The sequence below is a fragment of the Achroia grisella genome, unplaced genomic scaffold, assembly GCF_030625045.1.
Source record: "Achroia grisella isolate CSIRO2021 unplaced genomic scaffold, CSIRO_AGI_Agris_v1 utg540, whole genome shotgun sequence".
NCBI lineage: Eukaryota > Metazoa > Arthropoda > Insecta > Lepidoptera > Pyralidae > Achroia > Achroia grisella.
The window spans coordinates 1,757,043-1,772,950 of NW_026712925.1; the positions used below are offsets into that span (position 1 = coordinate 1,757,043).

Consider the following 15,908-nt stretch of genomic DNA (forward strand, 5'->3'; position numbering starts at 1 on the left):
TACTTAGGGTCGGTGTAATATGTTCAGTTAGTTCTAGAGAGCTTTATAAGTAGAAAAAAAAAATACTCGAGAAAAATATGTATTTTCCCCAATACAAACTATCGCACAATCTGTCAATAAAAAGATTCTGTAGAATAATGCATTTTTTTATTAATGATAATGGAATGGTGAACCCGCCTATGATATGAACATAAGGCCATGTCAGTTCGCTCATGACAAGATCACCAGGAATATATCATGATTGTTTTAAGGGAAACCGCGTGAAGATCAAACTGACATGGTACATTGCTAGCAATTGGGTCCACAATCCGCGTTAGTAATGCGGATTGTGGACCCAATTGCTGTCTGTCCCCTTCACTCATTCCAATCCCAATCCATTAGAACGTGATAGAATAGGATTAATCAGGATTGAGCGGCAAAGAATATGCTAGAATGAAAGAAAACAGTATGGACTAGAACAGAAGAAGGGAAAGGAAGGAAAGTAAATAAAATGTTCAAGGAATAATTAGCAAATTCGAGTGTAAAATCAACTGAAGACAACTTTACCATATATTATCTTAGTCAAACAAAAATTGTAAGAACATGTATTATATAGTCATCGAGTATAAAACAAACACTTACCCGAACATTGGCTGCGCAGTTGGGTTTGTCGTCAATTATTTCGCAGTCTGGGTCCGACCTGACGTCGTGTTCTCCAAGCACCACACCTGACAACTTCAGTTTTTTTCCCAAAAACGACACACAGTGGGCCGCAGTCAACACGTACCGTTCAGAGATTAGGGTGCCACCACAACTGAGCTTTCTGCCTCGAGCTAAACAAGAAAATACAATTTCAAAAGTTAGTATGTCAATACGAGCATATACGAGATAAGTATGTCTGTCTTTGTATTTGTCACCTTTTCGCGACTAAACGGCTGGATGGATCCCAATGAAATTTGGCGCAATGATAGATTATCTGTCAAAAGTCAGATGGATAAAAATATCTAACTTTAACCTAAACTTTAAATTACAAATATATATAATTAATTATATAAAAATAACGCTGGTTTAACACTAATAAATTTACCATACCTTTAAGGTTAATTAAAGGAAGTATAGAAAAGTATTAACAAAATGTATTAGATATTTACCTGAGTCATATGCTATTAGCACCATCCAAGGCATTTCGAACAGATTGGTCCTTTTTCCACCAAGTACTCTATAAACGTCAGAGATGCCGCAGTCTTTAAGCGGCATAAGGTGAAAATTACGATGATTTTGGAGTTCATCGAATATTTCAGTATCCTCGTCTTCACCCGACTGCTTGTCTAAGGGATTGGGTTTGGGTTTGGCTCGATTTGGTGTATTGTTTACATTTGGCCACATATTATCCTCATTGGTATCTTTGGGTAAGACACAACATACCTGCGAATTTTAAATTTATATTTATTCCGTTTCTGCATATTTCGAAAATCTTGGAACGACCATAGAATATTAATAACTGGTTTAAATTGGGCTGATTTAAAAACTGTATATATATAAGTGAGATATGATTTATAGTCATCATTTTGAATTTTCACATAATATGGATTTAGTGAAAGTATTTCTTTATTATTTAATACTAATATTAAATAAAATACTGTATTGAGAAAGAATAAGTAAGAAATGCCTAAGTTTTCTTTTTGTACTGTATTATAAGAAAGGAATATTTTTTCCTTTTAGGGATGTCACTAAGAATGTGATGTTGGTGTTAACAAAAAAATCTATTTTCACTTGCTATTACAGAAAGAGAGAACGAGAAAAATAACTTATAAGTATGTGTAGATTCGATTACAAAACTTACCAAAGGATTATGAGTGTCGAAACCACATGTTACCGATTGTAGTTTCTTGTTCAAGATATATGGTATAGGATTACCAGCTCTTTTGATCTCATCTAAAATGGGCTGACAACTGTCCAGGGGACCACACGTTCCTGGCTGGTTGTCAGCTACACAGCTTTCGCCTGCGAATACTGTAATAAAATAGAAAACAAAATGTAGCGGTCATCTATGTTATAAAATAAATATTTTATTCATTAGTGACGTAGATTAATGGTATCCGAAGTGGTCTACGGGAGATTCGACGGGAGTTACACAAGTTCTAAGTGTGGGGGCTACGATCCATAGGGCTTCACTGTCGAAGCCTTATGGCAAGCTGTAAGTATGTTAATGCAAGTATAATCAAGGATCTACTTAAAGATCCACGTAAAGAGCTTGGTTCGATAGTAAAGAATTGGTTTGCTTTTGCCACTTGTATAAAAATTTGCTTGTTGAACTAAAGAAAATATACTGTATATTTCCATTTCACCACTCCGAATTAGGTTTGTAACTTAGCGGCGACGGTAATTTCTATCGTTAAATCTACGCACTTTGTCTTATTTTAGAAATATGGTAGAAATGTCGCAGCAGGTTTACCATAATCAAAGTTATCGACAGAAAAATGGGAAATAAGGGCGCAGTGGTAGTTTGTTTTGGTGAAGAATCAATGTAATAATTGAATTGTATATATTTTTTTTAAATAAAATAGTGTGCAACGGCAACTAACTACTGTGATGTAAAGTAGTGACTATCACATATAGTATCTATACATACGGGTAAACAACATCACAAAAACAACATGACGCCTATGGTAGAGATTCTGGTACAAAGTCTCTTATGTAATATTATGTATATGATATAAAGCTATAAAATTTGCATAGACATAAATAATACACAGAACAAGACATTTCAATGCTTTTCGTAATCCGTCCAACGATTGGCCAATTAATTATATAAAATTTAATAACTAACACAATAATTTTGTGTTAAATATTTTATTAAATCGAATGCTTATTTCGGAGCCATTCCATGTTTCAGTTTAATAGGTGCATTTAGTACCTATCTGAGAATAAATAATACAGAATTCCTCTTATGTGATATGAAAATGATCGCTAAATGTGTTGGTAAGCGCAATTTTTTAACTTTTGCTCTCCGTAAGAATTGTCCTCGTAATTCAAGGAATATTCTAAAAATAAATTAGCGAAATACACGTTCATTGCGAGTCACATCTTCGTAATCGATTGAAAATGGAACCAAACACTAACTGTACTACATAAATTAGAAGTACTGCGCTATTAGGAAATTCCTACTGACAAGAATTTTACATTACATTTTAATAATTTTACTTTAGTTCTATTCCTACCGAAACTAAGATTACATATATTCTATTTAGTCATCTCTGCGAACAAATAAATGTTTCCATGACAAACTAATAATTTAATGATTATTTATTTATTCAAATTTACATTAATTTTGTTATCTAATTAATTTTAATTATAAAGTTGATATTGACCTAGTTAGTATATTTATATACCTACAATACTATACATGATATATTTTTCTAAATTAATATTGGTATGTAATATTATGTTATCTATAATATTGGTATCTAATGTAACTATACACTTAAAGTTATTATGCGTTAGTTTCCCAATAGTGGGTACCTTACCTTTCCCACGGGCCTGGTCTAAGCATTCAATATAAATTATAGAATTAATTCACATTTAAATGCGAGTGTTTAATACAATTGCATAATATTTTACTTGTAGTGTATACACATATACGGAAATTAGTACAGTTATTCTATAACTGCACTAATTTAAGTATATGCGATTTTAAACGCCTCTATCCACGGTTTGAATTTCAATAAGCAGATTTTCCGGTTCACTTTAATTAACAACTGAACTTACGACATTTTATTGGCATCAGTAGAGGCACGAGGACATAAATATACAGTAAGTACTTCGCCATGATAAAGGTCTCACTTCCAGATCTATCTTCTCAACATCACTTGTTGTTCGTATGTCACAACATCACTATTTACAACAAAAGTTATTTGTATCACTAATTTAATACTGCACCGTAAACCCACACTACCAAGTCTGTACAAGTTAGTCGTATTATTTATTCATTTTATTATCCTACACACAGGTTATCGGGGGTCAAAACAAATGATGCCTTCGTATGTCCGCACGCCGCTTATGTATTGCCCCTTTTTCCTTATGGGCACTCCGATATTTCTCACTCAATTTTTCGTCTAAATATATATAGTTCCGAAGATGATACGATGTTATCTGAACCGAGATATGGACAGAATGACGAAGTGAGTGAACATTGGCGACGGACATAACGAGATGACGGTCATTACCATACTGGCTCCGCGGAAATCACAGTGAATGGTGCGCGCGCGCAGTCAACATCTCACCTCCCATAAAATATCAATTATAATTATATCATTGAATATACTGCTTGCATTGTTTAATTACAAAATGCATACAGATGACTTTTTAGATAGTCTCCTTATTGGAAATTTAGTTAATTTTATTATAGTAAAATATGAGTTGAATCGGTTTATTCTACTTACTATACAACAGCCCTTAAAACAAGACAGACAAAGTCATGTATATAATAAATTCTTGGTTATGTCGACAAAGTCAGGGGAAATATTATTTCGTAATATAGTACCGGAATTACTGAACCGTAGCAATCATAAATTTCCTATTGCATAATGTCATTATGGATGATGATGGTATAGTGCTACCTTTGCTAATAGCTTAGATATACAAGACAACAATAGAAGATGAAGTCTGGTAATTTTAGACCTTATACAAAGAATTGAACATAACGGTTTCCAGAGTGGATATCCGCCTTACCTCTAATTTGTATTAAAAGTAATAAACCCAAAAGTTCCCGATTTTGACAACCCCTTTCACAAATGTCTAAATAAAGTAGGAACCCGATACTTAACCAAACAACTAGATCAATTTAAACAGTTACTGCTTACAGAAACTTAGAAGTCGATTTTTAATTTAGTGATGACCACAACATCAATATAACCCATGAAAATAAATGTACCTATGAATTGACGTATTCGTGGAATATATCGGAAGTTGTTTTATTGCGTTAATTGTTAGTTGTGGTTACCGTAAAAAATTTAAATCTTGTTAAGAACTTTGTAGATCCCCTACTGACTCACTTACTTAGAATAGAAAAGGTTTCCGTTGCAGTAAAATGTAATTATTTATATATATATATATATATATATATCTATAAATACCTAACTGCTTGTGAATAGTATATGATGGTTTATTAAGGTCTATTTGAACTCAAATGTAACAAGGAATAAGAATAATAATATGCCACCACCGATAACATTATATTTGGTAGTACCTAATATTCGTGAATTCTCAAAATTAATCATTTTATATTACAATAAGCTATTTTTGTACAGGGCGATTAGGTATCTACTGTATTTTAAGTTTCTTGTACTATTATTATAGTAAACTAGTACGGTAATTTAAATATTTCCATTTCAGAAAACTTCTTAGGTATTCTATTTTACGTACGAGTAGTAATTAGTACAGAATAGGCGAAGATATTTCATAACGTACTATAACTAAACGTACGTACTGAAACACGTGTGCTATGTACCAATAACTATATTTCTTTCGTTTAATGTACGAAAAAAAATATATGTACCTATATATTGTGTAAATAAATAAATTAAGATACTACAAACATAAGAATGCCGTTGTTGAAATATGATCCAAGATCATATGATTATTTTTAAATCCAATTTGATATGAATTGATAAAATTATATAAAGCTGAATATTAACAAACATAAAGCAGAAGCAGCAAGCAGCGTTATAGAATTTTCAGGTTATGGCAAAACACATATGGAATGTGACCACCTAAGCGAAGCCGAGATGTTCCAACAGTTAGTAATATATAAAAATACCCATATTAAATAAACTGGTAGGTTGGTTTAATTTACTTAAACAAAAATCCTGAATCAGTAGGAAGGAAACAGTCGTAACTTATTCTACAAATGGACAATCTAATATCCTAAAGCATAAAAGAAAATATATTCTGAGAAAATGATTCAACTTTAAAATGATATCATTTTCTATAGGTAATCTTTGGAAATATATACCTTTTTTTTTTGGGCATCCAAACCAAAAAGTAAGCATCCTTAATGATGCAACTTTATGTTTACAGCTTTCAAAGCTCATAAACTTCTTACTTAAGAATTCAAGTTGTTGTAGTTATTATATGTATATACAATATATGTATATATTATACGTACATTTTTTTAATAATTTTATTTTGTGATATTAGAAATTACATTGATAATTAATAGTTGGTTGTTTTGAGTACCTAAGCAAAATTCCAATATAAACTTGAGTGAAACAAAACTTTAGTAATTTATTGATTCCCATGATTCAATGCCAAATTAATAACATACATAGACGTTATAATCTGTCTATGATAGATTAAAATATTGACTTTTCTAATTAGCGTCTAACGTTTCGGCACGATTTGTTGTTAACTCGCGTTTTTCAGTCGATATCGCGCGCGAATCCAATTGTTTATCGCAGTCATTTTAACTTCATATACCGTTATTACTGCGAGCTGCAACCATGAAACCTCCAGTCATGAATCTGTACATACAGAAAGTACATGTTATTTAGAACACATGAAATAAAAACGCGTTTATCCATTATCCATTATGATCCAGTGGAAATTCTACTTAATGCTAATATTTGTGATGAGGAGTAATGGCGGTAATGAAACAGCGTCATTAAATAGTAAGTTGAACAACTTAATGATCTATTCAAAATAGGTATATCCCCAGCTATAATTAATTTGGTGACTATATCGAATTAGCGATTCGTTATTTCATAATATTCCTGTGACTAATTCTGATTGGCTTTGTAATGGCTACCTACTTCATATTAATTGACACGTATTCAATTTATAATGATTGATGCAGTTAACCTGTACAACGTACATAATGTCACATATTAAAAACTATAATGTGTGACTGTGAATTCGATAATTGTATGAGTAAACATGACAGTGAAATTAGAGGGAACAGAGACGCCCTAATTCTACAGACTGACAATACACTAGAGGTAACACACGATAACGTGATGATCGTGGTGTGCTCATGTAACTGTCAGATACCACTCGCCATCTAAATTATATGCTATCCTCATCGATTTGTTTTGTACATTTTTTGTATTTGTATATAAATCTGCCTATATACATATTCTCTCTAGCTTCTGTATAGTTCTGCCATACCGTTTTTGCCTTATTACATTCTATTCTGAAGCCTAAGAACTGTGAGCTTCAGTCAAATGGCTCCAAAAATGTTTACCATCGTCTATGTTAGATGTACTATTTATTTGGTTTTTCCCTGTGGCTCAAATGTGGATCAAAAGTAGGTAATGGATATATTATGTCAATATCATATGGAGGCATATGATATTGACATAATATATCCATTACCTACTTTTGACGTGGTCGAGTGTCATGAGTCATTCTCACTAAAATGTCTAGACAAGTGGTGGCGTTGATAGGCCGGGTCATTGGTGTCCCTAAAATATGGTTGAGCGCAATAATGACCGGCTCATCATTATACTTGTGAACATGTGCTGCTTGTAAAGATTGATCTGCTCTGATAATCATAATAAATTTTGATTCTTACTAACAATTCATTATTAAGTGTCGTGAACAAGAACGACAAAAGTTTTATACTATATTAATATTTTTTTTATACCATAGTGGTGACAAACAAATATACACCACAGATAGTAAACGGTTACTGTAGCCATTGATTGTAGCCGACCTTCAAAACTTAATATATCTACTCATTTTAAAAACTCTGTGCAGTCTCTAGAAAAAGCGTAGGCAGTGAACCTGCCTAAATTTTCTCTCCATTCTTATGAAATCACTCATTCACCTGAATCTGAAATGTTTTTCGTTTATAATATTTAATTATGTTAAATGAACCTGTACATATATAGACACGTGGTTGGAGGTTTCACATCACCCTGCTTGGAACGAGTTAGACGCGTTCGATTGTGGAGACAGCGCCGCTGACCGTATCATAGGCGGGATGAATGCAGCTCTGGGTCAATTCCCCTGGATCGCTCGCCTTGGGTATAATAGTATGTTCCATATTTGTTTTTGTTTCATTTTATTTGTATTAAATCTCCAAAGTCTCAAGTACTCAACAATTTATATTGTTTTATGCTTTTTTTGTGTAATCAGAATAGCAAACAAACTAAGCGGTACAGATATCATAATATTAGTGAGCCATCGGTCACGTTATCATGTGACACTAGCTATACCACTTATGTGTTGCCATTGCAGAGGGCTAAAATATCATGATTCTTATCCTGTAATTAGACTGCCTAATACGCACCGAGTCACAACTCACAAAGGAAGCTGCATGGTGGTTGAAGTAAGTAAGACTGAGGTGTTTTTTACAGTTTACCTGTGGATTACAATTTGGTAAACATGAATAGCTCTAAATTATAATACGAAAGTTATATATTACTTGCTTCTTAATTTTGATTATTAATATTAAGTATTAGTATTGAGAAACGAATATTGATTACAAGATTATTTATTCAAGAATTATACAATTACGCAATCAATATTTATTGCGTAATTGTAAATATTATTATACTATAACTACTGCTTACCAAGTCGAATTAAAACAAATTATTCATTCAAATACAAATAACCACCTTAAGCTACCGTAGAAAACTGATTCCATATTAAAAACAATATTATGTGTAACATTTGTAGGTACCTGAGAAATCATAGAATCAATGTAATGCATTCAGAATTAGAATATCTATAACTAGATAAAGGTTAATTTAAAATGTTTTTAACATTTTAAATTAACTATTCATTGAATATGTAATTTTTAAATTGAATTTGGCACATTTGCAAATAATTTCATTTAGCATTAGAATAGATTGTATCAACGTAAGGTACACCTAAAAGTATTAATGCTAATAAAGGAAGCCGGGAGTTGACCATCAGCCGCTCCATGAGTCCTTCCGCGGATTTGGAGTGTCATCTGAACTCACCCGCTATCGTCCGGCGAAGCTGTAAAAGCCAGCTGCGGCCAACAGCATTAGAGTAGTCCGAAAAAAAACCTAATAGGTGTGTGATATGACGTTGTATATTGGTACGTCATTATACACCTATTAATATTTATTAGTGAAAATTCAACGAACAAAGTCCTAAATGGATTTGCATTGGTCTATTATTACTACATGGTACGTTAGTTATAGTTATATGAGCGGATTATTATGACGTAATGTCTATAGTGTTTCTTATACGAAAATTCCGTTTTTAATGTATGTAGGCGATAGTTGCCACTAATAGCCAGGTGGGCCCTACTTGAAAAAAAACCACTCATGTCCTAAATCGTACTTAGAATAAGATGATCAGTGAGGCCTTCCTATAACTAAATTCCATGGAAAACAGTCCTAACAAGAGACCGTATTAAAAATAAACTTTTATAATTAATTATTTTGTTACCGAGTTGGAGTTTATACAAAATCCTCTGCACAAGTGAACTCAATCTCGCTAGCTCTATGATATATATATATAGCTAGCTCTTACGACTAGGTGCTAACAGCGACTATGTCTGTCTGTCTTTTTATGGTAAATATTGTATGACTATATACTCTTGATAGTTTATATTCACTTTAAATTTCATTAAGTCCGTGCGTCCTTTGAAATTGCTGAAACATTGGTTAGACAGACAAACAGGCACAATTTTGATCTTATATTATACGAAGGTACTTTGTAAGTTGCTTACGTTTTTAAAAAACCAATAACAATGCCTAGTCGTATTTACTACCCATAATTGTAACTTTTCTGCTTACTGACTTCCAAGAAGTTTATAGAATTGATGACACTAGGATTCTACACTTACATCATCTTGCGGTTTCTGGAGTTCAAACAGCTACTTAATTCAAATTCAATTATAATTAATTTCTTATAACCAACCAAGTTTAATAAGCATTTCCCAATGATGTCATATAACTAACGCAATAGTACTGTTTAATCGGGCGGGTTATAAGAAATTAATATTTTGGTGAATCGAACAATGTGCTCACTGGCCGTTATAGCCTGTAATGATCACTTTCCCGTAATGAATCATTTACTTTTAGGAGTTAAACAAAGGTATAAATTGGTATCAGCTGGGTTTTCTCTTAATTAAATGACCTCACGAATTTGGGTTTTCGTTTGGTTCTATTTAATGACCTCACAAATTTAGTCAACATAATTAATCATATTCACACTATTAGAGTTCGATTAGACAATGAAAATACAAGATATGCATAAATCTAAGTCCTCTGGAATAAAACGCATGAGTGATATTATGGGTGTCTTGACGTGATGAAATATGAACTATTGTGTAGTTAGTTCAAATGTGATCGACGTAAAAAAGTTTTGTGTCAATTTATATTTCTTATTAACTTTACAGTAATGGAAACACCGATAACAATTCTAATTAATCCGCTACATACAACGTCTAGTATTGCGTTCGCTACAACACCAACACGTCTCTTACTACGCTATTGAATGTTGTACTTTCCGCATTGCCTCTCTATTTAGACGTGATGCATGCCACATGGTCACACAGGTCGGTTAGCATCTATCTAACCTATAACATCTGATATACTATCACATTTTGGATAATATATTATCGCATTGGTTGGTACTAAATAGTGCAGTTAGGAAGGTAATTCCTCAGATTTATATAATTAATTCTGCAATCTATAAGTAGTTTCAGATGAAGATGATCTGGACTGGTTGTGTGGCGGAGCGCTGGTCTCCGATCGACACGTCATAACAGCAGCACACTGTCTCCAATCCGCCGATGATGGATATGAACTGTAAGTCATAACATGTATCATTGTTCAGTTCAATTCAGTTATGAGAGCGTCATTGTTTTATTACGTGGTTTATTGAGACCTCAAACGTGTCTAACAGACACAAAATAATATATGCGTGAGAATTACTTTTGATTGTCTCTCCAGTGATGGAAACACCGATAACAAATAAAAATAATTAGAAATACGGCGGTAAACTCGCCATTTTTATAAGAAATAAGTTCCTTGATAATTAATTAATATACTATAAAAATAAGTCAAAATCTAAATATCATATCATTTATTACACAGGACATATTCGGCTACTTATCTGTAATAGCTTACAGTTATATTATAATTAGATATAGTATAAGTCACTAACATAATAATAATACACATGTATACTAAAATAGGTTTACAAAACTTATACTGAAAATTTGTAAGCACGTGCTTACAAATTTTCAGAAGACCTCACGTAAGAAATGTAGTCTTCTGATATGATTTACCATAGAGAACAGAAGACTAAAGACTTTACACGAGTCATAATAAACTTAGAGATGAAATTATTATTTATATTTTAATAAATATAAATGTATTTTAATAAATTAAGCGCAAATGTAAACACAAATCTACTGCAGCTAGTGGAAATAACGTATTTTCCCATGTTTAAAAGTCATAACATATAAAGGAAAACCTGTTTATTGTATTGATAATATAACAAAATAATCATATAGTAAGTACGTATATAATCTATGGACGAGTTGCCACATGTTACATACAAATATGGAAAATATTTACTACTAATATTCTTATTATAATAATACCTATTCACGTAGAATTATCCAGTATCCATTAGTATGTAGGTAAGTGTGCTAATATTAATGTCCATTTAGCAATTAGGTATATCTAATGTATAACGGGCACTATTTTATTTCCTTAATCAACTATAACGATGACAATTATGGTATACGTTAATACCTAATGTACCTCGAACTGATAAATATATTTTTTTTATGTAATCGAAATTACATATAAGATGACGGCACACTTGATGGTACGTTATTACTGTCGTCTATATACATGAACACCATGGACATCACGTTATAACGCCATTATAGAGGGCTGTCATGATGTGCCGGATTAGTAGTAAGAGTAGCAAATGCTACGAGCCCTGTGCAATAAGGAGCGTTTTCTAAATAATTAATATTTAAGATTGTAATAAACCACCCCCTTGCACGATTAGCATTTAGCATTTTCAGAAATGAACGATACAAGAGTGAGTTGAACTCGAAAATCAGACCAAATCTATTTTCATGTCCGAAACAGACATAACATGATAATGAATTCCGTAAATCGCCAATCAGAAGTCGTCCTGGTTAGGTGGCAAAGTACGGAAAGTCACAATGCAAAATAGCTTCAGGATTGAGAATAAAAATAAAATTAATCTAAATGAAAAATAATCTCAGGTCTGAAAGGGATAATGCAACGAAGAACGATAGAGCGCAGGGCTGTACAGATACTACTAAGAATGATATAAAAAGTTAAAAAACACAACTAATCAAAAGTCAACAATCTATGTTTTTATTTATTTATGCAGAACCTCTGTTCGTTTGGGAGAGCATGACACGGAAACCGACCCCGACTGCCAAATGAGCATATGTGCGCCAAAAGTCCAAGACAGAAAAGTGAAGACTGTCAAACAGCATCCACTATTTAATAAACCAGCATTCCACAATGACATCGCCATACTTGAATTGGCAACTCCGGTGGAAATAAATGGTAATATACGAATTGTAATAAATCTAGGTCTAAGTCCCTTAGGTAGGAATGTAGGAAGCAGGAACTTAAACTAAGTTCGTAGACTATTTTTATGTAATGGCAAACCCTCTGATTATCATCCGTCACCAATGTACATAAACAGCGCTGCGGATATCACGTTATCACGGGACACCCGTGCATTGCCATTCCGGAAGAGTAAGATTGCAGAGACTGTTATACTGTCATTTTTCTGTGTCATGTCATCTAATGCCTGCATTCTAACAGTTAGCAATAAATTTTTTGTACGCATATGCAAATGACAAAACAGAAGCCTGCCCTAGATCGATCACAAAGCGTGCAAGCATTTTACAGAAGTACTTTTCTATTGTAAATGAAATTTTATTATATTTGTAAATGGTAGTTGCCTTTTTCCAAAAACAAAAACCACTACCAATTAGGACGAAAATTAAACGTGGTCCAATTAATACATTCTCAGTTAAAACAAAAAATCATCCATCCATAAAATATTCCCATTCAATTTTAGGCGAAGATGTAGCTTAATATAGAAGTTCTTTAATGTTTAAATTACTGCCTGACTAAAAGAATGCAGTCTATTAGTAAACCTCCTTTTGGACACATCAATGTATTATCTGGCGCAATGTGAATTATATATGTGTGTTTTATTAATTATCTTTGAACATTATATTTATTTCTGTACAGATTACGTAGCACCAATATGCTTGCTTCGCAGTAAGGATCAGTTGGTCGATTTAAAAATCGGCGAACTTGTAACCGTTGCTGGATGGGGTACTATGAACATGACTACGGAACAAAGGGCCAACATTTTGCAAGTCGTCATTGTTAGTATCATAATTTATGACATATACTTATAACAAAATTTTATTTCAAACACTTCGAGTATTTGAAATAAAATTTTGTACAATACAATATGTTGAAAGATTCGTTCGAAACTTATTTGAGTTGTATATATTTGAGTGACTCTCCGATGGTAGAAAAACCAATTAAACACTAATATAGTCATCAAGCACGTGTATATTAGAATTTAATTGGTTTTATCAAGCAATCAAAATTTTCAAAGTATTTACACCAGTCAAAGATGGCCAAAATTAGTGTGCTTGTAATGTTTTTGTTCAGAGTTCCTATTTTCCTTCTGTCATCAAACTGATTTCATCCACTGAAACAGAGACTAAAGTGTTATAAAATATAACGGTATCTTTCTATTTTTTTACTATTCAACTTCAACGCTTAGCTTGCAAGCAAGCTTATGATTCAAAGGCTTATGCCAATATTATACATATATATCTATAGAGAATTATGATATAGATGATGAAAACATTTATATTCCTGAGTATAATTATTTGTATTGCCCTAGGTGTTTACTATCTATATTATATACATATATATTTAAGTATTTCTAACAGTTGTCTGGTAACGATAACACAAACTCTGCTCAAATTGAGGCTGGTTGGCGCTGTGATAAATTGTCCAGGGTTGTTATTTTTAGTATTACCACAGATAACATAATATTACATAGTATTGCCTATATTCAGTGACAGACATGTTGTGAAGACATTTTTTTCGAATAGTGTATTAATTATCCTTTCTTAATAGTTGCCAATTGTGAGTCCAGATAAGTGCAGCAACTTTGGATCTCAATTCAAAGTGTCCCAGTCGGAAATATGCGCCGGCGCACAGCACAACAAGGATGCCTGCGGGGGAGACTCCGGAGGTCCGCTTATGAAGGTCAGCAACCATCTTTTGTTATTATCAATACATCCGAGGTTTTTCCTCATAAAAACTGGACTGATAAGTGTACACTTTCACAATGCTAACGAATAATTGTAATACAAGCTGTTTATCGGGTCATCGCCCACGTAAACTTCACATGGTAATTTTTGTATGGGTATATAATTAAATATATATATATATAAGTTACGTTAAGTTAAGTTAAGTAAGTCAGAGAAAATATAAGCAGACGCTTTCTATCACATAATTTTCAAATGAGTCACAAGGTATATACCTATTGTTAATCGGATTGTACTTGTATTATATGGTACCGGGACATTGCCGTCTTTTTATTTTTCTTTAGCTCCGTATTTACTGCTTACTACTACATATGTACTATAAATCCAACAAACTTAAATAGTAACTTGCAAGGAGGCAGAAATACAAGAAGTTATGTGAGATACCCAGTCAGGTGCTTTTATTTAAGGAATTGTTTATTTATGCTAATATAAATAAACTACCAAGAAAAAGCAACAGCATGGACCAAAAGTCATTTACTCGACGCGTTTTGAATTCAATCCTAATTCAATTCAGCATAATTATCCGAGCACATACATTTGTGAATAACATAACATCACTTGTATGCAAGGTTTTAATTCCCCATCTGATAAAATTATGGACCAACCTATATACTTATTTACCTATTATGTTCATTTCAGGTATATGACACGCCCGACGGCCCGAAACACTTTTTAGTGGGTGTGGTGTCGTTTGGTCCGTCAATATGCGGCATCAAAAAACCCGGAGTGTACACTTCAGTGTCATTCTTCCTAAAATGGATACTTGATAATTTATATTGAGTGTCTATTATGATTGTATAGATTTTTATTTAGTATTTCCTTTATTGTAATGATTAAGATAATTTTTTTGTTGTATTTTTTACGTAAATAAACATAAAATTTTAAGTTCTTATTTTATCTTCATGAATTTACAGCATGTGTGTATTGACCAATTAAAGAAATAAAGAGTAAGAAACACCAAACATTAATGTGGAAATAGTTGGGAAGATATCACGTAACTCATGCAGGCATATAACTACAATAAATACAATAAAATTGAGAACTTAGAACCTACAGCTAAGCTTGTCTTTATTTTTTGTTCCATTGTCCATTTTTATCCGCAAAGAACTGGCAAGAAACTTATTGCTCTTATATCAATCAGATTTGTTTATTGTTTAATAGTTCCTCAGTTCCTGGTATAGTCCCATAAGTAGTCTAGAAATTTTTAGCTCATTAAAAACCGTCAGGCGTCGTCAATCATAAAATAACTATGTCGATTTCTTTGCTAATTTATATCTGTACTTACCTATACTACTTTAGTAGTTATTTTTTAGATAAGATCAGTAAAGCGGAAAGTGTCATTAAACTGGATGTTGATGTCAGTATGTCGAACAATGAAACCAGTTTTGACCGATGAATCAGCACCTTGCACGATATAGTCAGGACTGGGTAATGAAACGCACAATGACAATTATGAAGCTTCTCTAGTTAAACAGGTCACAACTACCACCTTAACAAACTAGTTTATAAAGTTGAAAAAAACAAAACGGGACTTTATGTGAGGTTAACTACGTATATCGACCGGATTACCCATACTGCA

The 15,908-nt window shown here is 32.6% G+C and overlaps 2 protein-coding genes across 3 annotated transcripts in view; one reads left to right on the forward strand and one right to left on the reverse strand.

Annotated features, from left to right (window-relative positions):
* The window catches only part of LOC131847766 (CLIP domain-containing serine protease HP8-like), a 7,785-nt gene extending 3,591 nt beyond the window's left edge, over positions 1-4,194 (reverse strand). Inside the window, exons 1-4 of the mRNA XM_059197411.1 lie at positions 3,748-4,194; positions 1,823-1,992; positions 1,131-1,404; positions 622-812 (exon numbers count right to left, since the gene is read on the reverse strand). Of these exons, the coding sequence (XP_059053394.1) occupies positions 622-812; positions 1,131-1,404; positions 1,823-1,992; positions 3,748-3,808 (696 nt within the window). The 5' untranslated portion in view covers positions 3,809-4,194. The remainder of the gene's footprint in view (positions 1-621; positions 813-1,130; positions 1,405-1,822; positions 1,993-3,747) is intronic.
* The window catches only part of LOC131847768 (CLIP domain-containing serine protease HP8-like), a 26,858-nt gene extending 11,697 nt beyond the window's left edge, over positions 1-15,161 (forward strand). The window contains exons 1-7 of one of the 2 annotated variants that reach the window (XM_059197415.1): positions 6,539-6,647; positions 7,869-8,012; positions 10,661-10,769; positions 12,343-12,524; positions 13,224-13,363; positions 14,136-14,267; positions 14,969-15,161. In XM_059197415.1, the coding sequence (XP_059053398.1) occupies positions 6,569-6,647; positions 7,869-8,012; positions 10,661-10,769; positions 12,343-12,524; positions 13,224-13,363; positions 14,136-14,267; positions 14,969-15,109 (927 nt within the window). In that variant the 5' untranslated portion in view covers positions 6,539-6,568 and the 3' untranslated portion in view covers positions 15,110-15,161. Of the gene's footprint in view, positions 1-6,538; positions 6,648-7,868; positions 8,013-10,660; positions 10,770-12,342; positions 12,525-13,223; positions 13,364-14,135; positions 14,268-14,968 lie in introns of those variants that run through there. The other variant, XM_059197416.1, reaches the window with a different exon arrangement.
* Positions 15,162-15,908: the final 747 nt, after the last annotated feature.